General features: G+C 33.4%; 4 protein-coding genes across 5 annotated transcripts; 2 read left to right on the top strand and 2 right to left on the bottom strand.

Annotated features, from left to right (window-relative positions):
- Positions 1-101: 101 nt before the first annotated feature.
- Positions 102-4,894, bottom strand: LOC101215861. 2 transcript variants are annotated; one of them, XM_011658961.2, is made up of 13 exons: positions 4,734-4,894; positions 4,497-4,642; positions 4,346-4,394; positions 3,542-3,688; positions 3,201-3,334; positions 1,781-1,850; positions 1,577-1,667; positions 1,378-1,447; positions 1,182-1,280; positions 984-1,083; positions 823-909; positions 650-729; positions 102-564 (listed from the first exon to the last, which is right to left on the bottom strand). In XM_011658961.2, exons 1-13 carry the CDS (start codon positions 4,783-4,785, stop codon positions 406-408), a joined length of 1,284 nt encoding a protein of 427 aa, XP_011657263.1. In that variant the 5' UTR covers positions 4,786-4,894; the 3' UTR covers positions 102-405. The 2 variants fall into 2 exon arrangements, with proteins under 2 accessions (XP_011657263.1, XP_011657264.1); XM_011658962.2 differs by having other exon boundaries at positions 413-560.
- A 1,733-nt stretch (positions 4,895-6,627) lies between these two features.
- LOC101209796 (aldehyde dehydrogenase 22A1) lies at positions 6,628-14,811 on the top strand. The gene is made up of 14 exons (XM_004148160.3): positions 6,628-6,928; positions 7,058-7,101; positions 8,017-8,121; positions 8,546-8,673; positions 8,803-8,925; positions 9,713-9,866; positions 10,480-10,583; positions 10,663-10,741; positions 11,273-11,368; positions 11,473-11,610; positions 11,999-12,214; positions 13,025-13,216; positions 13,992-14,135; positions 14,227-14,811. Exons 1-14 carry the CDS (start codon positions 6,817-6,819, stop codon positions 14,401-14,403), a joined length of 1,812 nt encoding a protein of 603 aa, XP_004148208.1. The 5' UTR covers positions 6,628-6,816; the 3' UTR covers positions 14,404-14,811.
- A 299-nt stretch (positions 14,812-15,110) lies between these two features.
- On the top strand, positions 15,111-16,789 carry LOC101209552 (probable bifunctional TENA-E protein). The gene is made up of 3 exons (XM_004148159.3): positions 15,111-15,970; positions 16,041-16,258; positions 16,341-16,789. The coding sequence occupies exons 1-3, from the start codon at positions 15,809-15,811 to the stop codon at positions 16,693-16,695; spliced, it is 735 nt and encodes a 244-aa protein (XP_004148207.1). The 5' UTR covers positions 15,111-15,808; the 3' UTR covers positions 16,696-16,789.
- Positions 16,790-17,644: 855 nt separating this feature from the next.
- LOC101215622 (outer envelope pore protein 16-2, chloroplastic) lies at positions 17,645-20,532 on the bottom strand. Its single transcript, XM_011658963.2, has 7 exons — positions 20,280-20,532; positions 20,120-20,171; positions 19,873-19,944; positions 19,578-19,609; positions 19,435-19,468; positions 18,565-18,632; positions 17,645-18,015 (listed from the first exon to the last, which is right to left on the bottom strand). Exons 1-7 carry the CDS (start codon positions 20,409-20,411, stop codon positions 17,872-17,874), a joined length of 534 nt encoding a protein of 177 aa, XP_011657265.1. The 5' UTR covers positions 20,412-20,532; the 3' UTR covers positions 17,645-17,871.
- Positions 20,533-24,206: the final 3,674 nt, after the last annotated feature.

The following is a 24,206-nucleotide window of genomic DNA, read 5'->3' on the forward strand; positions in this document are numbered from 1 at the left end:
TCCTTAGACGTGTTTAATCAGTTCGAAATCACAAATGTTCAATTATCTTAAATTTTTTGCCTTCAATTATGTGGTAATAGGTAGCTTTGATCGATCTTGGATTGACATTGATAATATGTATTAGTTTAATGTTTAAAATGTTGTGTTCTTAAAAAAAATCTCTTCAAATTTGAGACCGAGTTTCGCAAGGCTTTGGCTCTAACAATCTCTTGAAATTCTAAGTATGCTATGTGGTTGTTGCTTCGGCCAATTGATTTCCTATGAAAGAAAATTGATATGTTAAGTTTGTTGCAGTGACCTAAGTCTACCATAGGATTTCTCGAACTTAGTTTGCCAAAGTAGTCGACAAAAAATCGACAACTACGATAACAAAAGTATCGGAAATGTGGTTTGAAATGAAATCAGTTAACTTTTTGCTGAGCTGATCAGAGAAGGATCGTAACATTTGACAGTTCCTACCAAAGTCAAGGCTTCCACAAGTGCAGCCAACAGATAGTCTGGATAGTCTTCAATATTGGCATCTCCATTTTGTGTTTGCATTGAACTCAAGACCCTTCCAACTATCTAAACAACATATTTAACATAGATTAAAGAGATGAGTTTTGGACTAGAAAATCTAAACTTTATATGCAAATGTTAACGAACTTACTTTTCGAGCATATCCCCCGTAAGCAATACCACCAATCAATGCGTTCGATGAACTTGATAACTCTTCGATTGTCGAATTCTCTAAATGTAGCACAAGAAATGTTTGATTCTAGATTCGTGCGTTGCTAGACTGTATATTGATGGGAACAAAATACATTGAAAGGTCAAACTTACTAATAGTTGATGCGGATTGAAAAAGTCTCTCTTTCTTCAAACCATCAACAGTGTGAAAATTTGTGCCACCAGCCAGTTGAAGGAAGCCTGCAAAGAAACAAGAAGCTCGTTAGTGAAGTGACGTGAATATAAGCTTCCTGGGATGGGATCCATATGCGAACCAGGAGGACGATCGTTGGAAAGAGCTAATTGAGCAGCGAAAGCAATTGTTTCCCTTGTGGCGCCTCGTCCAATATCTCCACTCATTGGCCGTCCATCTAACTTCATTTAACAGTTCAACGAAAAGATAATTGTGTAAACAAATATAGGTTTCACGTGGAAGTAATTCATTTTGCTTCATGAGTTTGAGGCAGACAGACCTGCCATAAGTTCAAAGAATGAAGCTGCGATTCCATGATCGCGAACATCGTTTTCATTGTAGTTACTGTTAAATCCCGGTCAATATTAGGTAGGCTTACCTGCATGATGTATAAGTTACGTAAATTAAGCTAGTGGAAGATGGCTAAAATGTCAAATTCTAAAAGAGAAGAAAAGGCTGAGAATCAATACACTTACTGCAACTAGCCTTAGATATTTGGATGAGTCCCCTAATTTATCCCAAAGTTCTTGAAAATAAGTGGTTTGTCTAGAAGAAAGAGGTCAGTTTACAGTTCTCCCAAGTGTCACATAAAGGGAATGCTTGAATTGACTTTCGAAGTGCTAAAAAATACTCCAAATATACTCTAAACATTCAAATTCTGAGTTTTATATATACCTTCCATTGGTGTGAATCTCCAAAGCATCAACATCGCCCCGTTTAATAAGTTTGACAGTAGTAGCTGCATCCCTTACATATGTGACTAGATCTGCACCAATTCAAACAGGCTAAGAAAATCAGCAGCAGAGCACAAAAACTCAAAATTGAAGCCTACATTCTTCCAGTTCCGACCAAATCAACAACTAAATCGACTAGTCATACTTATTTTATCATATGGGCAAACTGGAGAGCAACGGCCACAACCATAACAACGCTCCGTGATTACTCCACCCTGTAATCACAAGGCTGATAAGGTTTTTGATAGGTTTGTTAATTGAGATATTATAAGGATATATTAGTAATTAGTTAGAGAGTTTGTTAGACTTGTTGTTGATTATAAATAGAGTGAGCAGAGCATGAGGGAGGTAGGTAATTTTCCAGGTGAAGTGAATTAGGGCTTGAGAGTATTCGTGTTCTATCAAGATTGGAAGGGTCCAAGTACCTCGAACACTTAATTTGTCTTATATTTTTGTTATCTTTAATAGTCCAATATACTCGGGTTCTACCAGTTTTTTAAGATAAATGAGTATCAAGGGCTCCACTCCTTACACATACACTAACATCCCACGCCTACCTCACAGATTTCAATAGAAGTATTGAAGCCAGCTCCAGAGTCACCATTGAACACTGCTTGGAGTTGAGCTAGAAGTTGCATTAAGGAGCCGTCTTGTTGACAACTGTTTGGTGTTTGTTTTTTCTAGGAACACTATGTTTGTTTTCTTACCATTTCTTTACAATGGTATCTTTGAAAGTTTGAAACATTAATTTCAAAATCAAAAACAACTTTTCAAAAGCTACAACCCCATTTGATAACCATTAAAAAATTTATTTTACACAACTTCTATCTATAATATTTTTTGTATAGTTATCTACTTGTAGCAAAATTTTCTAAATTTTGCCAAGTTCTGAAAACTGAAAAATGTGAGTTTTTAAAAGGCTCGTTTTTCTTTTTTGAAAAATTGGTAAACAATTCAAATGTTACCTGCAGAAGAATGAAAAACGTAGTAAATAAATTCAAATCAAACAAACACAATTCTCAAAAAACAGATGGTTATCAACTGGAGACTTCTTTTCTTAATTTTAAAGTTTTTAAATTTTGGAAAACATTGGTAACGAATAGATAACAAAACAAACAAAACCATTGATGAAAATAGTGTTTGTAAGTTTAATTTTCAAAAATAAAAAACCAAGAACTAAGGCGTACATCGTTTGATAACCATTTTGTTTTTTAAAATTAAGCATACAACACTACTTTCACCTCCAAAATTTCTTCCTTTGTTATCTACTTTATAGCTTAAAAAACCAAGCCAAATTTTGAAAACTAGAAAACAAGACACGAAATGATTACCAAACAGGGCCTTAATTGTCAAACTAGACATAATAAACCAGCTGAAAAAACTAGAGAGAAAGGGGACAAGAAAGCAACAATATACATACTATTTTTTTAGTTTTGAAGTTTGGATTGGATTTTGAAATTAATTAAAAAGAATATAAAACAAAACAAAGAAACAAGAGGTGAAAGTAGTATTTAGGAACCAACCAGTCTTGGCAAACTAAAGATAAAAAGGACAAGAAAGGCAACCTTCAATACTCCAGATACACCAGCCACTTGTGAAAGTTCTTTCAATGCTTCTTCTTGAAGTGAGATTGCATTGGCAGGGCAAACAATTTCGCAAGGTCTTGAACAGTCAATTGGACAATTCTCAGGATCAAACTCTGGCAATAAAACAATTAACTCATCACCTAATAAACAAATCTGTCAAAATGAGCTTAGCTCAATGGCAGTTGGCACGGTTTTCTTACCTAGAGGTTTGAGGTTCGATCCCATCCACAATTGTTGTACTAAAAAATCACTTAAAAAACAAATCCATTTTGAAACCTTTTCTCCCAACATTCTCTTTGCAATAAGCTATAAGAAATTACCAGCTTTTCGGAAGTGAAGATCTTGGTCATCATTGACACTAATCATCACCCAAGGCCTGCGAACACCAATAATCCCTCTTGCCGCTTGAATTCCCTCATTTACAGCACTAACAACCGATGCATCAGCAGCACAATCAATACAATCAACTGCAAGTCCTCAGCAAAATCAACAAAACAATAAAGGATTTGATGTTATTTTGATCCTGCACTTTTGATTTTCGTTTATTCTGGTCGCTATACCTTCAAAACATCTGTTTTAATTCCTCTACTTTCAAAAAGTAACCATGTTGGTCCTTTCATCTCGATTATTTCAATTAAAATGTTAGCATGCTACTTCATTCACTAAGCTTTAATTTATATTCAAAGTATTTATTTGTGTATGAACTTGGTGTTAAAATTTTGTAAATAGGAACAAAATTGGTCACCTTCCAAAAGTAGGACTAATACAGTGCATGTTTGGAAAAGTTTTGAAATTGTTAAAACCACTTTTTTCAAGTTCAGAATCACTTTAAAACACATTTTAATCGCTCAAATCAATTAGTGTTCAATTTTACACTCTTAAACACATTTTTCATACCGTTAAATGTGTTTTGAATCATCAAAAGCCTCTTTCGAGAGATTTTGAAAATGTCAAAAGCAATTTTAATCGTCACAAAATAACTCCCAAACATGCCAATAGACGTTTTGAAGATACATGGACTAAAATGAATAAAATGGAAAGAACGAGAACCAAACATTTTGAATGAATGTGAACAAAAAATAAACAGAGCAAATTCCTTGAGATATAAATTGGGTGATTCTTACCCCCAGCAAGAGTGTAAACAAGAGAGAGATTCCTAATATCAACCACATCCTACACAGAAAACAAACATTTTATTCAATATGAAGATTTTTTTTTTTTTTTTTTGGGGGGGGGGGGGGGGAGGAGGATAGGAAATTGAAAAGTTTTTTTAACCTCGAAACTTGCACCGCAAATAAGCTTAACCCAGTTGCCATTTTGAAGGGATTGAAGAGAAGAAGATTGAACTGAAGCAATTCCAATTCGACTAACGAGGCTTCTTACACTGTCGAGGTTCTTGCTGCTGTTGTTCCTGAAAGCCACTGAGAATATGGGGGGAAGAGAAGAAGAAAAAAGATGATTAAATTAAGCGAAAAAGGAAATTAGCCAATACTCAGGAGCTGGAAGTGAAACCTTGATGTTGTTGAAGGTGAAGAGTGGCATGGCAGGACAAGCTGAAGGCCATTTTGATTTTGATTTTCCCTGTTCTTCCGTTGAGGGAAGAAGGATGGCTCGAGATAAATTGGGATTGTTTTTATTTATTTGTCTTTTTTCTTCCATTCTTTGGATGACGCATAAATCACAATGTACAAGTCCAACATTCCCAAGGTTGTGATATTTATTTGGTATGCAACCTCAACCATATTGGTGAAATTGCAACCACTTTCTATATGTTTTACAAATCTTATTGCATGGATGTGTGAATATTTTATAAATTTAACAAAATCTTCTCATTTTGATTTATAATTATTTTTTATTTTTTATTTTTTAAAACAATCAATTGGTATAGAGAAAAGAAACGACCAATAAACAGATGTATGACGATCAATGAAGATAAGCGACAAGAAGAGTGGAGCAATGTACAATAAAGATGGTGTGGAGCATTACTAGATGGTATGATAGGAGGGATATATATGTAAGATGGTGAACAACAATCGGACATCTAACAATCGACGTAGTTAATTGGCAAGGAGTTGGAGCAGCTCTCGACGACAGAGAGGAGTCATGTTGATAGATTGGAGTGTTTATTTATAGGAAGAAGAACTCCATTTTTCTCGAATCATTCTAATTCTTTTATAATTTAAAATAAATCTTAAAATTTTTAAAAGTAATTTTAGATGTTGTCAAACACTCTCATTCTTTTTTATCGGAATTATGGGAATTACTTGTTTTTAGAAATAAACACTGAATAAAAAAGACACATAGAATGAAATAAATAAGTAGAAGTTAAGAGATTTGAATTGGAAAACACTCGGCCCTTTTGTTTTTGCACTCCATTTCTACTCAAGTGTTCAACAATCAGAAATTGCTTGCCAATTATATTTAATTATTACTTAAGTTTTTTTTGTCCTTCACAATACTTAAAGAAAAGAAATCAAATCACCAACTTAAAAATTGACACCTGAGCATTGATTTTAGTTTATTTTATTTTATTTTCGAACAAATTAATTTTCACTTATTATTTAGGGGTTCTTACAAAAATAACAAAAAATAAATGATGATAACAGAATTCGTGTCACTACATTTTTTAAATTGCAAAAGTAGTCAATTTAAAAGTCGATAAGGATTGATTACCACGTTTTGTCATATTCGCAATATGAGGAAAAAAATGTATCATTACCTGTTTTTTCTAAATGTTTTTATCGCAACTTTCCTATTATTTAGGTTTATAAATATGATCATGTAAATATCATTTTTCAAATATAGTAAATGAACAAATATATATATATAACAAAATAAAATTTAGGAGAGACTACCATGATTTATTACTACAATATGAAATTTTGTTATATTTCTAAATATTTACCGTTTTTTTTATTTAAACAAAAACTTCTATCCATTTAAACAATTTCTCTAACAATAAACAAAATAATTTATAAAATATAAAAAAAAAAATTAGATTCTTCTATCAACTATAGACATTATAAACATTATGAACGTTGATAGACTTCTACGAATATATATCGGTGGATGATAAACATCAATAAAAAAAATTATTAGCAAATAGAATATAAAATATCGTTAGATTGTATAAATATTTTACGCATTAAATAACTAGTAATAACCAATAATAGTTCAATTAAACCATAATTAAACTCATTTATCAATTAAAATGATTTTCATGTACTTTCATGATTTTTTTCTAAAATTTAATTTACATCAAATTTTCCATGAACACACGTAACAAAGAGAATCTCAAGAAGTTCGAAAGTAGTTTATATTTAGACCGATTTTTTTTTAGTTTTTAAAACTATAATTTATAATGATTAAGCCTATCATAAATTTGTTACGATCAATATGGACAAACATCAGGAGCGAAAAAGAAAAAAGGAAAAGAAAATCAAGAGGGAGTGTACTGTTAAAAGCCCAATTGTGTGCGTTCCTCAGGTTTTCCCGCGATCTCTACTCTCATTCTTCAACCTGCTCCAATCAATTTGATCGGACAACTCCTCGTAGTCATCGGAGAACTCGTTCTTTTTCTCCCTCGGTGAACGCCATGGCTTTCTGGTGGACTCTGATTGTTCTTGGATTTGCTTACGCGATCTGTAGGTTGCTCTTGATGCTTATCCCTCCGAATGTGCCTTCAATCGAAGTTGACGCATCTGACGGTGACAAATTCATTCCTCTCTCCTTCTATCTCTACATTTGGATGCTTTTGAATTCACTCGCACTACCACTGCTTTCTGCCTCTGTCTAATTTTGTGTTTGATCATTTATTCCTACTTATATTCCACCAGTTATGGACGACGGGAATCAAACGCAGGAGAATAGCTACATCTACGTAAGTATTTCCGGAGATTCTACAATTGATTTTTACCGGTACTTTGTTTAGATGATACATTATTCTGCGTTGGTGTTTGGAATTAGTCGGCATTAATATATTTTGATGTAAACTGAACTGTTTGGTACCGAAGTATGTGAATATGAGTAATTTCTTGGAATTCGTAATCAGGAAGTGATGTCTCAGGCTGTGATTCTTTCAAATACATTGTCGGTATTTTCTTCCTTCGTTTTAAACTGCACACTTAAGTAAAATATGAGCATGTTCTTTAAATTTCTATTCCGGAACTATCGTTTTATTTATGTAAACTGCTGTTTGTTTTTGTAATAAGGCTGAATTCTCTTATTTGATTTAAGTTACACCGTCCAGTGTCTAGTACCGAGTTATATGAATCTTCGTCTTGAAATCTCTATGCTGGAACCACTATCTCAGGCTTTGATGTTTTAGGTTACTGAGTCAAATAGATTATATGATAGATTTAACTATAATAGTTTTGATGATACATTGCTTCATTTCTAGCATTAAGTTTTTGTTTTATGTTGACATTCTCGAACTTTGATGCATTGCAGATTCTATACCCTGTTTAGTAGTGATACAAGTATGAGTAAACTTTTGAAATTTCTATCCGTGAACTATATCTCACGCTTTGATTCTATTTGGGAACCATACTCTTCAAGAGGATGTTCCTGGACCTGGTTAAAGCAAATTATTGGCTTACTCATTGGATTTCGATGATTAGAAATCCTTTTAAGTTCTATTCTGAAAATTTTGCGGGCTCAAGCTCACATTACTTATTGGCTAATACGAACCATTCGTTTTTTCATATCAAAGCTTGCAGATGGCAAAACTTTTGTTTCAAATTGTCTTAGGCAGAACTATCTGATTTCATAATCTTGGTTGATGATTACTGAACAGATTCCACCTAGGACAAAGACGCAACAGCAGGACAAGAGAGTCCAGTGTTATGAACCTGCAACTATGAAATACCTTGGCTATTTTCCTGCATTGTCACGAGACGAGGTTAGTACTCATTTCTGGCCAGGCAATAGCTTCATTGGTGAGATAGTGAAAAATTACCATTTCTCTTGTTTTTAGTTTTGTTGAATCTGGATGAATGGTAGGTTTTTCATTTCATTATATGCTGCAGTGCTGCATCTTTCGTGACAACCCTCCCATGTGATTTTTTATCTCGATCTTTTGATAATTAATGGTAGTGGAAGTACTGGCAATTCTCTACTTCATATGAACACTATCTCAACTTTCCTTCTTTCATTTATCCAGTTATCATCTCTCTGTATTTGTTTCGTCTTCAAAAAATAATAATTGTCATCTCTATATAATATTTCTCATATTGATGGCATTAGATATTAGCATCCCTAAGTGAGAGGGAGAGAGAGAAATCGAAGTGGTTGATTAAACTTGTTATGTTAAACTCTATGCTTAGGTCAAGGAGCGTGTTGCTTCAGCCAGGAAAGCGCAGAAAGAATGGGCCAAAAGTAGCTTCAAGCAAAGGCGTTTGCTTTTACGGATCCTTTTGAAGTACATAATTGAAAATCAAGAGCTCATTTGCGAGTAAGATCCATTATTTTAATATATTATAGATGTTTGTTATTTTTCTATTCTCCAAGAGTAGAAAAGGAGGCAAGCAAAGCTGCCAGGCGGGTATTTTCTGTCAGCCTAATTATTTATCATGTGGGATAGGATCTCCTCCCGTGACACCGGAAAAACAATAGTTGATGCTAATATGGGAGAAGTAATGGCGACATGTGAAAAGATTACTTGGCTTCTTTCAGAGGGTGAGAAATGGCTGAAGCCTGAGAGCCGGTAACTCTCTTTTCTACTTCTTTCTTTCTCCTCTTGAAAATATGATGTTGCAGCCGATAACATTCCTTTCTCATGTTGAAGACAAGTTCAACTACTATTTCTATAACTTTCCTTCTGCACTTAATTGTTTCTTTTCCCTGTGACCACCAGCATAGACGATCATCTAGTCATTTCTATGGTGTTTTTCTTTTTTCTATTTGAATGGATTTTGGGTGGGGGTAGAGAGAGGGGAGGCTTCCAAGTTGTTGCAAATAGCACAGAAAGAGCAACCTGAAGAAGGTTTCGATGAGGAACATCAAAGAGAAGGCTTAATCTTGAGGTTCTTGTAACAATCCAACCAAGAGGAAAAATTGTCCTAAAAATTTTGATTTCTTTTGAACCAAATCGAAGTATGGCTTTTGAAGCATTCATATTTAATTCATAATAATTTGGCTTTGATGTAAAGGTTTGGAGCACAAAAAAATTGCTAAAACATTTGAGTGAAGATAGAGAAGAAATAGGACCAACAAAACCTTGAGAAAAAGCACCAAAAAACATAGATGAAAGTGGACTGCAGAAGCTGCATACTTTCCTCTGTTGCTCTTATATACCAGTAATAGTAACCAAGCATCTTTGAGGCATTCTGACTGGTCATTCAACTTGTCTCTTTGACTGATATTGTCCCAGTTTCTTTAAGTTAGTTGGATTTGAATTATGTTTTGATTAAGAAAGATTGAAAGAAAGCACTTAAAATTCTGGTGGTTAAATTTGCTATGCATTTGATCTCTTAACTTATTTCAATTTGCAGATCATGTGGAAGGGCAACACTTCACAAGAAAGCCCGAGTAGAATTTCACCCCCTTGGAGTTGTTGGGGCGATAGTCCCATGGAACTATCCATTCCATAACATTTTCAATCCAGTGCTTGCAGCAGTCTTTGCAGGAAACGGCATTGTGGTTAAGGTATTAAAGTTTAAAGGTTTCCTTTAATACTCTATTACTTTTGAGATATATTATCTTTTTAATGTGATGATCTGTCAGAAACTACTTATTGCAACAAATTTCAGGTCTTATTATTTCAACCAATCATTGCATGTCTCCTAGCTTGCTCTTAAGGTGCCATGCATCATTAGGATACATAGATTCATATCTTTAAGGAATTTCAATAATGTAGAACTGTTTTTCATATTCTTATTGAAACCTCTGTTAAAATTTAAAAGAGTACTAATAAATAAAATGAAATTAGAGTTTTCTTTATGAAAAAAACTTCAAATAGCTTTTGTTTGTAGTATGGTTTGGTGTTTTTGGTCCTCATTTTAGTTGTTTTTTAAGGCTCTTGTATTATTGGTGTGTTCTTGTTTTGTTTTGTATTCTCACCCTTTGGGAGTTCCATCCTTGCACTTGTTTTCTCCTCTACGTCTACAAGTGAAAAGTTTGTTTCTTGTTTTTCTTTAAGAAAAACGAAACAAATAACTTCAACTAAGGATTTTGCAAAGGTTCAGTATCATGATCCTGATCTTTAATGAAACAAATTTGTTACGTACTGGTTAATGTCATTCAATTGATTGAATTGTAGGTTTCAGAACATGCAAGTTGGTCAGGATGCTTTTATGTTAGGATTATCCATGCTGCTCTTGCTGCCGTTGGAGCTCCTGAGAGTTTGGTTGATGTGATAACAGGGTAGACATTTTAACTTCTCATTTGAACCATCTTCACAAGGCTCTGTTAGTTTGTCCACTTTAATGTGATCTTTTATCAGGTTTGCTGAAACAGGTGAAGCGCTAGTATCTTCAGTAGACAAAATGATATTCGTTGGATCAACTGGTGTGGGTAGGATGGTATGAACTATATTGGGTCTGGAATTTTATAATTTGTCCTCCTATATTTTTGGTTCTTGTCATTTGTTGATGCTGTTGTTTACGTGTCTTCCAAATTTATAATTATAGTTATCCACGCTCTGAAGTCACATGTCAGAATAAATGACCATTGGATTAAAAGTTGTGCGGATGAAAGCTATGTTTACAAAGAATGAGAATTATATCCGACTTCTTTTTAATAAATAAAGAGAAGATCAAACCAAAAAGTGACTTCCATTCTGTCTCCGTTTTATAAACAATGGAAAGAAGGCTTTTAGAAAGTGACTTCCATTCTGTATGAGTATTGTAAACTGATTAGTTTGCTTATTTTTAGGAAATAAATTAAGAATCATTCTGCTTGAAAGTTCATTTGTTGTATCCCCTTGAATGCTAGTTATTGCACAGCGGGGCTTTTATTAGTTTCTTTTAAAATAAAAGAGATGGAAAAAGTGACTTGGTATCTAGCACCCACCTCTACTCAATATGTTAAATATTTGGCATGACTCTTTGCAGATAATGAAAAGTGCTGCGGAGACACTTATTCCCGTCACTCTTGAGTTGGGTGGAAAGGATGCATTTATCGTGTGTGAGGATATAGATCTGGATCATGTATGAATACTTTCCAATTTTATTATATACAAATAGCTCTACTAGTACTATTTTAGTAGCTTTCATGTTATAGAGAACTGATGGAGTTTCTTTATTTAATATAGGTTGTAGACATTGCTCTCAGGGCTTCTATTACATCAAGTGGACATAATTGTACTGGAGCCGAGAGATTTTATGTCCACAAGAACATTTATTCTTCATTTGTGGATAAAATATCAGAACGTGTAAAGGATATTACAGTTGTAAGTACGAGTCCGTATACTATTATATATATGCATTAGAATTTAGTCCATCCTTCTGCTGGGGTATAGTGTTTATGTGGTTTTTCAATTTCAAATTTCTACTTTCCTTTCTGCACCTACGGATCATCTGGAAGGTATGTGGTTTCTTGCAAAATGGACATCAGGAGTGGCAGCTGAAACTGAATTCATTATGTAATCTTCCACAGGGATAAAAATTTAAAGGTTCTTAGTAGTTTCTTTTTGCTTCTTAGGGTGTGGGCAGCGTTTTTTGTTCTGACCGCACTCTGGTTTCATTCGTCTTTCAACTGTGGAACAAATAATTTTGATCAAAATTTGAATCTTATTTTATAATTGAAAGATGAGACTTTCCTGTTGTAAACTATTTCAGGGTCCACCGTCAGCTGGGAAATATGATATGGGTGCCATCTGTACGCAAGAGCAATCTGAAAAACTTCAAAGCCTTGTAAATGATGCCTTAGACAGGGGGGCAAAAATTGTTGCTCGTGGAACTTTTGGACATTTACCTGAAGGTGCCGTTGATCAATATTTCCCACCTACCGTTATTGTTGATGTCAACCATACAATGAAGTTAATGCAAGAGGAGGTAGTAATACTTGACATCCTCTTTTGTGCAATGGATTTTTTGGTAGTCCCTATCCTCTTTTCTGCCGGCCTATATCATATCTTGTTAGAATAATTCTTCAAATAGATTTTGGAACCCTACTTATTACCACAACGTTCTGGTGCTGTTTGTATTTGACTACTGAAGTCCTTAGAATTAGAAACAATGAACAGCTCTTATAAAAACGAAATATAGAACAGCTAAAACCCTTTTCATTAGTTTTGCGTTATTATTATTTTTTAAATTAAGTTTATAACCAATCCGATCACCTAGTTTCTTTGATTTGTTATTTACCCTTAAGAGTTAGTTTTGAAAAAAAAAGTAGTTTTTTAAAAACTTATTGTTGTCTTGGTTTAATGTTTTTTTTAAAAAAATAAGTTTATAACCAATCCTTCCACCTAAAAAACAGTAGTTTTTAAAACCATGATATTGTCTAGGAATTTGGCTAATAATTTGGTTTTCTTTAAGAAAGATGAAAACCATAACCATGCTACTCGGATCAAAATTCAACACAATTTTAAAAAAAAACAAAAAACAAACAATGTTATGTTATTATTAAATGGTGTCTAAGCTTCTTTGTTTCCTTTTCTTTAAAGTTTTTTAATTTAAATTTTATGAAACTTGTCTCTAGAAAAATCAATGTGCATAACTGGAGTGGCCATCTTATATTTTATATTAAATTTGCAGAGCAATTGATCACTAGGAAATATCTTCTGAGCTTCCAATTGTCCTAAAACTTGTCGCTTAACTTTCAAAGTTTAGCAAATGTGCTAACATAGTGGTGGCATACAGGCATTTGGACCAATTCTGCCTATAATGAAATTCAGCACAGATGGTGAGGCCGTGAAGCTTGCAAATGACTCGAGATTTGGACTTGGATGTGCTGTCTTTTCTGGCAGTCAGGATCGTGCAAGGAACATTGCTTGGCAGATTCATTCGGGAAGTGTTGCAATCAATGACTTCGCTACAAATTATTTGTGCCAGGTAACATTTATTTCAAGCATGGATGTGATGCTTTAGTACTTTCATTAGTTCATCTTTGAAACGGTTGTTACTTATTGCTCGCTTTTTGGTCATTTGTTGGTACAATTATCTAATCAAACACATGTTGATACTGACTCTGGGTCACTTGTTAGCGATATCTTGTGCATTTGTTGGTTTTACCAATATGTTTTAGTTTGTTTGAAAAACTAATGGATGAGAAGAATTATTAAATTTAGATTAGTTATTAGTTTATATTAATTTGTTTTTAATGTTTATTTTAGAAATTAATTAGTTTGTTGTCTTATTTCCTTGTAAAGCTATGAATAGTTTGTACTAGGAAGCTTTTTGGAATGTTGTTTTGAACAAAGAACATTGTTCTTAGAAAAGGATCTCCTAACTTAGGGATAGATTTCTCTTGTTTGATCATGAATTTAGCGTAATAATTTCGAGCTGTATTACAAATTGGCATAGAAAGTTTCATGTGTGCGCCACTTAACTTGTAAGGGATTCATTTTTCGAGACATTGTCTATAGCTTATTTTTAGTTAACCATGTATCTCTTGGGAAGAATTTGTTAGTGTTATAGGACAATTACATGTATTGGATTTTATAATGCATCCTTGGTTAGAGAAACTCAAAAGCTGATCCAAGTTAGTCATCATATCAATATTTGGATCTTCAATCATCGATCTTCATTGCTTTAGACTATACTATCATAACTATCTTTACTATTTAGGGTTTGTGTCACATTTATATTAAGGTCTCTTGATTTTCAGTCCTTGCCATTTGGTGGCGTAAAAGAGAGTGGATTCGGTCGATTTGCGGGCGTTGAAGGATTACGAGCTTGTTGTCTTGTCAAAGCAGTAGTTGAGGATAGGTGGTGGCCATTCCTTTATACCAAGCACCCTAAGCTTCTTACGGTGAGCCATTAGAAAAATCTTGACAAGTGCTTATTTTTGTTATTTATTTTGTTTGTTTATATTGAAACGGTACGTATTCTTTTTCGGTTAGTATCCTGTTGCAGACAACGCTTTTGAGTTTCAAATGTCGCTTGTTGAAGCGACGTACGGGCTGAACATATGGCATCGATTAACAGCATTGGTCAATGTTCTGAAGATGCTGTCAGAGCATAACACTCTGACTAGAAACAATCCTAACATTAATGGTCGACGTAAGAGAAATGATTGAAGGGAAATTGGATTTGCAGTTGAAGATGTATTATCCACCTAGTAGGTGTTCTTGGAGGTACTTTTAGAATTTTTTTCGTCTCTTTCCTTTTTGTGTTTTAGTAGTCTCTTTTTCATTAGAAACCACAACCACCTATCACTTTTGATGTTTGATCATGTGATTTTGGAAGTGCTTATTACTTGAGCACATGAGACAAATGCACTATTCAAATGCTCACTATCATCAAGCATTTTAAGGTGCGCATTTACATTTTCTTTTTCCAAGAGCACTTTTATGTTGCTTCTAAATGATTGAAAGTGGGGAGTATTTGGCTAATAATGCCAAAATTCCTTTCAATTAGGGCACTTTTATTTTGTAGGTGTTGATGATTATTGTGGGAACATTTATTAATTTTAGTGTTTCGTAAAATTGATTGCCATATTAATTGAAATAAAATCTAGGTTTGATTGTTGAATTTTAAGTTTAAAGAACATCAAGATTTAGATAAGCAGAACATTAAAAAAAATGGTTTCAGAAATTCCAATATTTTTTTATAGGGATAAGAATTTTCAATATTAAGGTGATAATTCAAAAAACACGTATATCAAGGTTTATATTTGTTAAACTATGTATTTAACTTGCCAGTATATAATCTTAATTCAACATATATTATCATAGTTTCAAATTTTGTAGTAAATTCGTTAATATGTTACAGAAGATTTTTAAAAACTAACAAAATAAAAAGTATTAGAGATTAAATTTAGGATTAGTTGAAATTATCGTCGATAGGTATCCAAATTCTGGACAACCTTTATGGCTCGTACATTGAGAATCTGGATGATTAATCAAAAGCCTTCTATAGGATTCTTTGAGCATGTCTATAAGTTTTTCTAAACTCATTTTAACGATTCATGCATCTTCTAAGACCCATTAGACTCTCCCCATATAATTGAATCACTCTTTAAGCCACATTTATCAAATCATTTTGGAAAGAATGTAATTGTAATGAAATCTGATTGATGGACTATAAATTTTGTCAAATTGTTACCTTTAATTCCATCTCTTGAGAGAGAATAATAAATATGTCAAATTGATAAATTTTCAATTATAACGACATAATTAGCACAAAAGCCAAACATAAGTAAACGACGACATAGTAATTAAACGAATCCCACCATTTTTATTCTCATTCATATATTTACAATTTCAAGGAACTACTAGAGTTGAGAGTGTTAGAGTGGAATATTTCTTTCAATTAAAAGAATATCTGTTCAATGCCACGAAGCATGTGAAAGTGCATAGGCATTATCCACGTGTACAACAAAGCCCTCCATATAATCACACGTGCACAATTTCTCCCTCTCGTCGCCTTAACTATTTCACTCAGCTCTTCCCTTGCAATCCAAATTTCGAAGCATCACAACAGATGGCGGACCCCAAAGCCAGAGCTCAGCTCGCCGGAGCAATGACCGCCACCGAATCATGGCTCAGAAAGCACCGTCTCATATACACCGGGGCCACACGCCATCCTTTCATTCTCACCATTCGCGACGGCACCATCGATCTCTCCGCCTTCAAAACCTGGCTGGTAAGTTCCCAAAAATTCTCCAATCGTCTCTTCGAAAACGATCAATTTCTCAACCAAACCAAAATCTCAGGAACAGGATTTCGGATTTCTGAGATCTTTCGCTGCGTTCGTCGGAAGTGTTTTAGTGAAAGCATGGAAAGAATCAGACGATCGAGCAGACGAGGAAGTCATTCTTGCATGTTTAGCAGCTCTAAACGACGAATTCGCATGGTTTAAGAAAGAATCCCTCAAACGCGACATCAATTTGTCTGAAGTCGTTCCTCAGAATGCCACTGCCGGCTATTCAAGGTACAGATCGAGACCCAGTTCGAAGAATCACAGGTAAAACTGCATCATGAATTTCATTGTATTGTTGTTGATTTTGATTTAGGTTCTTAGAGAGTCTGATGAGACCGGAGGTGGAATACACGGTGGCGATAACGGCCCTTTGGTTGATAGAAGCGGTATACCATGAGAGCTTTGCGCACTGCTTAGAAGAAGGAACAAAAACGCCATTGGAACTGAGAGAAGCTTGTGAAAGATGGGGGAATGAAGGATTTGGGAGTTATTGCAATACATTGAAGAAGATTGCGGATAGGAGATTGGAAATGGGGAGTGAGGAAGTTAGTAAAAAGGCAGAAGTAGGATTCTTGAGAGTTCTCGAATATGAAGTTGAGTTTTGGAATATGGTCTGTCCACCGCACCGGACTGCTGCGGTGACGGAGGGTTCTACATCAGAAAGATGATAAATAATGCTTAGATACTACATATATATATTTTGAGTATTAAGTTCAATAATGTTGGCATCTCAATCTACTCCCTAGATTATCCTTCTTGTTATATTCACTCTCTCGAAGATAATATAATAGTCGTAGTAGCTCACTATTCACGTAAATGACGATAATAATACATAATGGTAGAGGCGGTGAACTCCATCTTGATTTGGAGATGGAAGAGATAAGATCGAAGTTAACTCTTAAGTCGAAGATTTGATAAAACGGTGGTACTTGAATCAGTTTAAAATAAAATTTTAGTTGTAGCATTTCATATTTTTAATAGATTGGAATGCACTTTTCTACAATTATTGGTTTAAGCATTGCGACTTAGCAAGAAAGTGTGTCTAGCTTGACTTCAGATTCCAGCATCTAAGAGATTCTATTTTCCAATTAATTCACTCACATGGGACAGAGAATTGAGAAAGATGCTCAAGTTAAAATAAAAACCACCCTGTATTTCTAGTTTTATTATTTCTAAGGAACTGCACCTTTTATCCGTAGGCTCATAGCAAATTTTTAGCAAATTTTAAAAAATTGCATTGCCCCGAGATGGTATTTTCTGAAAAAAAAAATTTGTCATGTGATTTCCCATAAAAAAAATGAGCACAATCCTATCGGCGAATCATCGGATTAGGATTGTTGGAACACTTCTGGCACACTTGCAAATTGTTAATCCTCCAATATTTTAGAACATTGTTATCTTCAACCATTGTATAAAATAAATTGCCATGGACATGATAATTGCTATATTAAGAACGGAAGAAAAAGATTGATGTTCCTTCCCAGTCATCTAATGGGTATGGACTTTTTCTTTTCAATATTGTAGGATTTATAACAAATATATATACTTCCCCTAACCGACTGGAAGACTGTGTAATTTTAAAGAGGTTTGAAAGAAAAAAAAAAAGGCATTTTCTTGTTGGTCTAACTCAGGAATTGAAGCATCATTAGGGACAAACTTGTTCAATATTATACCAAGAATCCAAAAGAGAAGCAAGCACAGCATCATAGATAGTCAACTTAATTAAAGACAGAATGAAAGTTTAATTAAAGACGGAATGAACGTCACCAACACCCCACAGTTTTTATGAAATGGCTACGGTCGCCATATACACATACCTCCTCCTAATATTCTGATGGATCACCCTAAAATATGCCCGCAAATATATTTGCAGCTGTTGACATAGCAGCACCGGTGATTGCATATTGTACGATATGCTCGTGAGAAGACTTGTCTGCTGTGAGTGCTACGGCTACGCCCGTCACCGCACCTGCGATTGCACTATTCTTCTGCAATAGAATAAAGGAATGGGGCCTCAATATTTTAGACAAACAAATTTCCTCGTGATTGTTTAGAAAAGTATCCGTATAGATTGTGCATTACCTCCGTTCTTGTATTTCTTCTTTGTGTATATATTACATTGTAATTCATACAATTAACCCAGAACACCGGTGCAGTGCAAGTCCGGAGCTATACACCCTTTGTATAACGCTCTAGACCCAGTTCAAGTTCACTTTTACATTTTTCTCAACCTCGTCAGACAATATTACTATATCCGCACTTCCCAGGTAAAAACATTAAGTTTCACAGTTACTAAGTTTCTCCCAACACTTACTAAGAAAAATTTAACGCTCCCGACTTGAAATCACTACTGTGGTCAGAACATTGGATATGATATATTATCTTAAGACTTTTTTGTTCTCTAAACTTGCTTTGGATATACATTACAAGAGTTAGAAATTACCACCAAATGAAAAAGTTTTATCCCTCCCTTTCAATACCATACTTTAATCAAAACATCAAAATGTTTCTTAGTGAATTGTAGAAGGTAAGTTTACCCAGTCGTGTGCTCCACGAGCCTCCTTTAAACCATACGTGAGACCAGAGTAAACACCAGCAGCTAATCCTACAGCCGAAAAAGGTAGGAATATCAGCAGAGAGCAATATAAATAAAATTAGGCAACACCAAACCGAAAGCTTGGTAGTTCCTTTTTCCATAAATCCTTTGAACAGAAAATAGTCTTCCAAGGAGCAAGCTTCTTCCACTTTTTCTTTAAATAAAAGAATATTCTTGGAAAAGAAGACATAGTAAACTTGATTCCATCAATAAGGAAAGAAATCCCTTCCTTATTACTTCTTTTGTTAAGTAATGAAGAAGGCCCGAGGCGGGCCCAGGACGGGCTTTAAGCCTTCGGGCTTAACAAAAGGCGCGCCTTGTTTTATGAGGCTCACTTTTTAAGGGTTAGGCGCCAGACCTGCACCTTGATGTGGCGGTGCCCAAGGGCCTTTTTTAAACACTGGCCCAATTGGCCGACTGGGTGTAAACAGCTGCAGTTTATTTAGTAACTTCATCCTCCAATTTTTGGCAATTATCGAGAACTCAAATCTTATCACCCCAAACACAACTTACTGACGTCAACCCCAACAAATTAACCTGACTTATTAACCTAACTCGGCGGCCCCTTTAAGTAAATTTGACAACCTCCAAACGTGGAAGGGTAGAAACAATAAAGGTATCTAGGGAAAATCTTAAGAAGAACCAAATACTTCCCTTTGTAAAAAGCATTTAACATAAAAGCAAAAGTTCTCATTCAACCAAATGTGTTGTGTAACTAACGGCATAAAAACATGAACCACATAAGCAAGAAATACATTTAGCCAGAATGATATATCTGAACAGTTAATTCAGAGAGCATGGTAAAACTGACCCCATTGGATAGATTCTTTTCCCACGCTCTTCACCTGAAATATACCATAAAATGAATATTTATAAAAGATGATTATCGGCCACTACCACTGCAAATAATTAATCACAGATCCAACATTTCAATCACCCGTTACAAACACTCACCATGGCTTCAAGGGACTCTTTGTTGGTTTCACCTGTAATGTCATATGAAGAAATGAGCTTCAATCATCTCGAAGGACAAACTAACTTCGGACTAAGAATTATTAGAATTTAGAACTCAATCATAAGTAAACAAGTGGTGTCAATCTAAAACACACACAATTATTAGAACTCAATTTACAACATACATAGTTCAATCTTCATCAGGCAAGAAAAAGAAAATCAAACACAATAGGCAGAATGAAGAATGACATTGATTATGGATAAACATAGCTTACTTCGGACAAAAAATGAGTACCTTTAAGACCTGGAAAACGTTGCTTTCTCATACTCGATAATTCAGGCGGTGGTGCAATGTTCGAATCAACACCTGTACGGATGATAACATTCTTCACGTCAAGCATTACAACTTTTTGTTAACTAATCTCAACATATCAACCGTCTCCTAGACGAGAATACGCGAAAGCGAAACGAAATCAAAACAGAGAGATGCCATTAAAATCAAGAGGATCAAAATTGAAATACTCAATGAAGACGAATCTTACTTCCTGCAACCGTAAAATAAGCCTCTCGAGATACAGATTGCAATGCACCTATCTGTAAAACAAACCATACACATCTTAGGCTACCACATTTAAGTTCCACTGCGAAAACACTACCAAATCAATAAATCAACAGAAAATACGATCGGACAAGGTTACGAACCCCAGCAGCCTTGACGAAGCTATCAGCAACGCGATTGAGAAGAGGATGGCCAAGGTCATACAAGAATGTTCCACCATGGGAACATCGAATTTCATCAACCATAGAGAGATTGTCAATACTCCTACTCCCCATTTCTTCTTCGAAATCTTGTATGGAATCAGAGATTGAAACTGCAAAATCTGGAACTGCTGTCGATTTGATCGCTAAAGTCAGTGAGAAGAAATGTTCGCATGCGCTTCCCGGGCCGAGGAAGATGAAGAATATATACTGAAGAAGCCGAAGAAATAGAGAAATAAGAACGGTATGAAACGTGTTACGAGATGATGACGTGTCGCTTTTAAGAAATACGAAAAGAACGGCTACGTGGCAATTTTACGAAATGAATTTCGTTACGTGGATTTCACTCGGAACAATAAGTGTTATTTTCTTTTTCTCTTTTCCTCTTTCTTCAGTTTAATGAGACGTGAGTAATTATTTAGTTATTATATTTTACTTCTTTGTGATAATTAATTTCTTATCATTAAATTTTATGAATTTAAATATATTTACTCATAAAACTATAAAATTAAGTTGTTAGTAATAAAAGCTGCCGTTTAATTTTTTTTCATTATAATCTTTACAACGAAGACAAAATTGTAGTATTTGTTTTCTGCAAATAAAGTATTTATAAAGTAAAAAAACTAAAGTTTCTTTTTTAATTCTGACCATTTTTTAAAAGAAAAAATATAACAAAATATTATATCACACAATAAATCAACATGAATTATTATATGTATTTACATGATACATACACAAATAAAATTTATATGTAAATTCCTTTTTTATATGATATATGATAGTTTATTTTGGTTCATGTAGATAGACATATATTTTGGTTCATGTAGATAGACTATGATGCCTTGTAAACGTGGGTCTATTTTACTCTATTCGAAAAAATAAACTATTTTTAGCCGACATTGGTGGGCATTTTTTTTCCTTAAAACCTATGCTCTTTCGCTTAATTACATATTACTTTAAAAGCTCTTTTCAAAATAAACTACACTTCAAAATAATGTCTTTTAGTATGTTGTATGTGAGAACAGATTAACAAAATGTAATTTTTAGTAAAGTAAAAAGCGCTTAACTGGTTGACTCGTTCAAATACGATTTTAAAGCTTTCTTATTTTGTACGTTAGATCTCTAAATTTATCGATTTTGTATCAAAATATTTTTTAATTTGAAAAACGTATAAAACTAAAATTTTAAAGTTGCATTGAACATGAATTTCATGTCTAATAAATTAATTATGAACTATTGACAATCTATTAAATATAAAAATTAGAGACCTATTTAAATATTTGATTGTTGGTTATTCAGTCAACAAATTCGTTGTAGGGTCTTTAACTCATATAGCCTAAATTGCTATATGATATTACATGAAGATTCAAATTACTAATAAATTTTATAAAAGTCATAAATGAACTAGTATATTACATAAATGGCTCAAATTACTTTAATATTCATTTTTATTATTTAATTGATTTATAACAAATATCTAAATGGAAAAAATCATCGGATATAGTTTTGGAAAGAAGTGTGTCCAAATTAATTTAATGTCCATTTCTATTATTTAATTGATTTATAACAAATATCTAAATGAAAAAATTGTGGGATACCGTTTTGGAAATAAGTGGGCCCAAAATAATTTAATACAAATTTTTATTATTTAATTGATTTATAACAAATATCTAAATGGAAAAAATAATGAGATACGGTTTTGGAAAGAAGTGGAAAACTTTTCATGCTTTCCTTCCACGAAAACGGTTGTATACTCCTTCCAACGTGGATTAGGATTTTTACTTCGAAATTTTAGAGAGTTCGGAGGTGAAGAAAAATACAGTCGACGGTCGACAAATACAAAACTTCTCGAACATAATCTAGTTAAAAACTTCAAGGTTAGTATTGTATATATTCAACACATATGAAACATTAGGTATATTATGTATATTTTATATATTCAATTAAATAGTCAATCAAATGAAAATGTACTTTTGAATGTGATACATTTTAGGGTTTATTGAGATTTCGGCGGTGAAGAAGAAAACTTTTGATGGCCGAAAAGTACAAAACATATCCAATAGAATCTAGCTAGAAATTTTGTGCTTAATATTATATATATTCAAAACAAATGAAACATTCGGTATATTATATATATTTTAAATATTCGATTAAATAGGTAAACAAACGAAAATTTAGTTTTGAATGTGATACATTCTAGAGTTTATTAAGAATTCAACGTTGAAAAAGAACGGTCATCCAATCAAAAAAAATAATAGAACTATATGTCACTATATAGTATTATTGTATATAATATGAGGTATATATATACTAAAACATAGAACATAATTATTATAGATTGTGGATATATTAAAGTATAATTTAATCAAATACATTTATAAAGAAAAAATATGTATGTATGATCATGTCGTTTACTATTGTTTTAGTAATATTTATTCTACAAACAAAAAATTTAAACACAAATTATGTAGGATTTATGTATAAGGTATTATTGTATATAATATGAGGTATATATACTAAATAACATATAAAAATTCAGTGTATATTTTATTAGTGAAAGGTTCTTATATCAAATTGTTTATGTATTTTATTTAGACATTCATATCTTATGTGATAAATAATATGTTATGTTTGAAATAATATTGATTATGTATTAAAGTTGTTTATGGCTACATAAACATGAATGAGAAATAATTATGATGAGTATATGTAATATATGCCACTAAAACATTAATTGTTTTATAGTATATGTAATGTTGAGAAAAACTTAATATGATTGTAATGATGAGACTTTGATGAATGAATTGAAGATCTAAGGAATTGTATGAAAAAAAAATGAATTATTCAGTAACATACATGTAAGAAATATAATTAATGTTAAATGCAGTAAAAAAACACATAACTTAAAAAAAATGTGTATATATTATTGAATATATGCAGTGGTATATATATAACAAATCATAAAACATAAATGAATTATTCAGTAACATATATATGTAAGAAATATAAAAAAGATAAGGAATGAATATATAATCTGTATATATATACGCACTAAAAAAATCACAGAATATGAAAAAGAACATATGTATATATTATTGAATATATGTAGTAGTAGATATGTTACAAATCACATAACATAAATTTGTTATTCAGTGGTATATCATAATATATACAAATGACATGACATTTAATAATAAAAATCATATGTCGAACATAACAGAAAAATGAACTGAACAATAAAAAATTAAACAAAATAGGAGAAACATGACCAAAATATATATTACAAAACGGAAAAGCTTCAAGTGATGGATAATAATAGCTGCCCGAGATGGAGAATAATAGGTTAAAAGATAATTTTGGAAAGAAGATATAAATAGGTTATTATAAATTAGAATAAAATTACTCATGTTATAATATATTTTGAATACTAATCTCATACATAAGATAAGTGGAAGATTGAGGTTACGAACGAGATAAAGGGTAGCGGCTTGCCTCCCCTTCTTATGCTCCGCGGTTTGAATTGAAAGGAATCAAATTCTCCGTCCGAAGGACAGACAGTCGCAGTCCGGAGGACCTGTGACGCCTTGCCCCATGGTGTTGAGCTCCTTTTCCCCTATCGATTGGCCCAATGGCTCCGTCGGAGCGGTGCAAAGAATATTGCGAAGGCGCAATTCAATATGCGAGGTCCATTAGAATGAGCGTCCTCCGTCATTGATTCTTCCCCTCGTTCCTTTTATCTTGGGCATCTCACTTGGGTCCGCGCGAACTATCTTTCGTAAGTTGCTAGAACTCAGAAGGCAGTAGCACAAGATTTTGCCTAGGGTCCCCGGTTGGAATCAAGACTAAGACTAATCCGGCTCGACCGTAAAG

Source organism: Cucumis sativus, chromosome 6 (assembly GCF_000004075.3).
Source record: "Cucumis sativus cultivar 9930 chromosome 6, Cucumber_9930_V3, whole genome shotgun sequence".
NCBI lineage: Eukaryota > Viridiplantae > Streptophyta > Magnoliopsida > Cucurbitales > Cucurbitaceae > Cucumis > Cucumis sativus.

Bases quoted from the DNA above. Each gene is read 5' to 3' on its own strand.
- LOC101215861 (XM_011658961.2), bottom strand. From the start codon at position 4,785: ATGGCCTTCAGCTTGTCCTGCCATGCCACTCTTCACCTTCAACAACAT. The intron at 4,395-4,496 runs GTTAAAAAAACT...TTTTCTGTGTAG, and splicing joins TTTGCGGTGCAAGTTTCGAG to GATGTGGTTGATATTAGGAA. The intron at 1,084-1,181 runs GTCTGTCTGCCT...TGTTAAATGAAG, and splicing joins ATTCTTTGAACTTATGGCAG to TTAGATGGACGGCCAATGAG.
- LOC101209796 (XM_004148160.3), top strand. From the start codon at position 6,817: ATGGCTTTCTGGTGGACTCTGATTGTTCTTGGATTTGCTTACGCGATC. The intron at 8,674-8,802 runs GTAAGATCCATT...CATGTGGGATAG, and splicing joins AATCAAGAGCTCATTTGCGA to GATCTCCTCCCGTGACACCG. The intron at 10,742-11,272 runs GTATGAACTATA...GACTCTTTGCAG, and splicing joins CAACTGGTGTGGGTAGGATG to ATAATGAAAAGTGCTGCGGA.
- LOC101209552 (XM_004148159.3), top strand. From the start codon at position 15,809: ATGGCGGACCCCAAAGCCAGAGCTCAGCTCGCCGGAGCAATGACCGCC. The intron at 15,971-16,040 runs GTAAGTTCCCAA...CCAAAATCTCAG, and splicing joins CCGCCTTCAAAACCTGGCTG to GAACAGGATTTCGGATTTCT. The intron at 16,259-16,340 runs GTACAGATCGAG...ATTTTGATTTAG, and splicing joins GCCACTGCCGGCTATTCAAG to GTTCTTAGAGAGTCTGATGA.
- LOC101215622 (XM_011658963.2), bottom strand. From the start codon at position 20,411: ATGGGGAGTAGGAGTATTGACAATCTCTCTATGGTTGATGAAATTCGA. The intron at 19,610-19,872 runs GTACTCATTTTT...ATGACATTACAG, and splicing joins ACGTTTTCCAGGTCTTAAAG to GTGAAACCAACAAAGAGTCC. The intron at 18,016-18,564 runs GTAAACTTACCT...ATTCTATTGCAG, and splicing joins CTCGTGGAGCACACGACTGG to AAGAATAGTGCAATCGCAGG.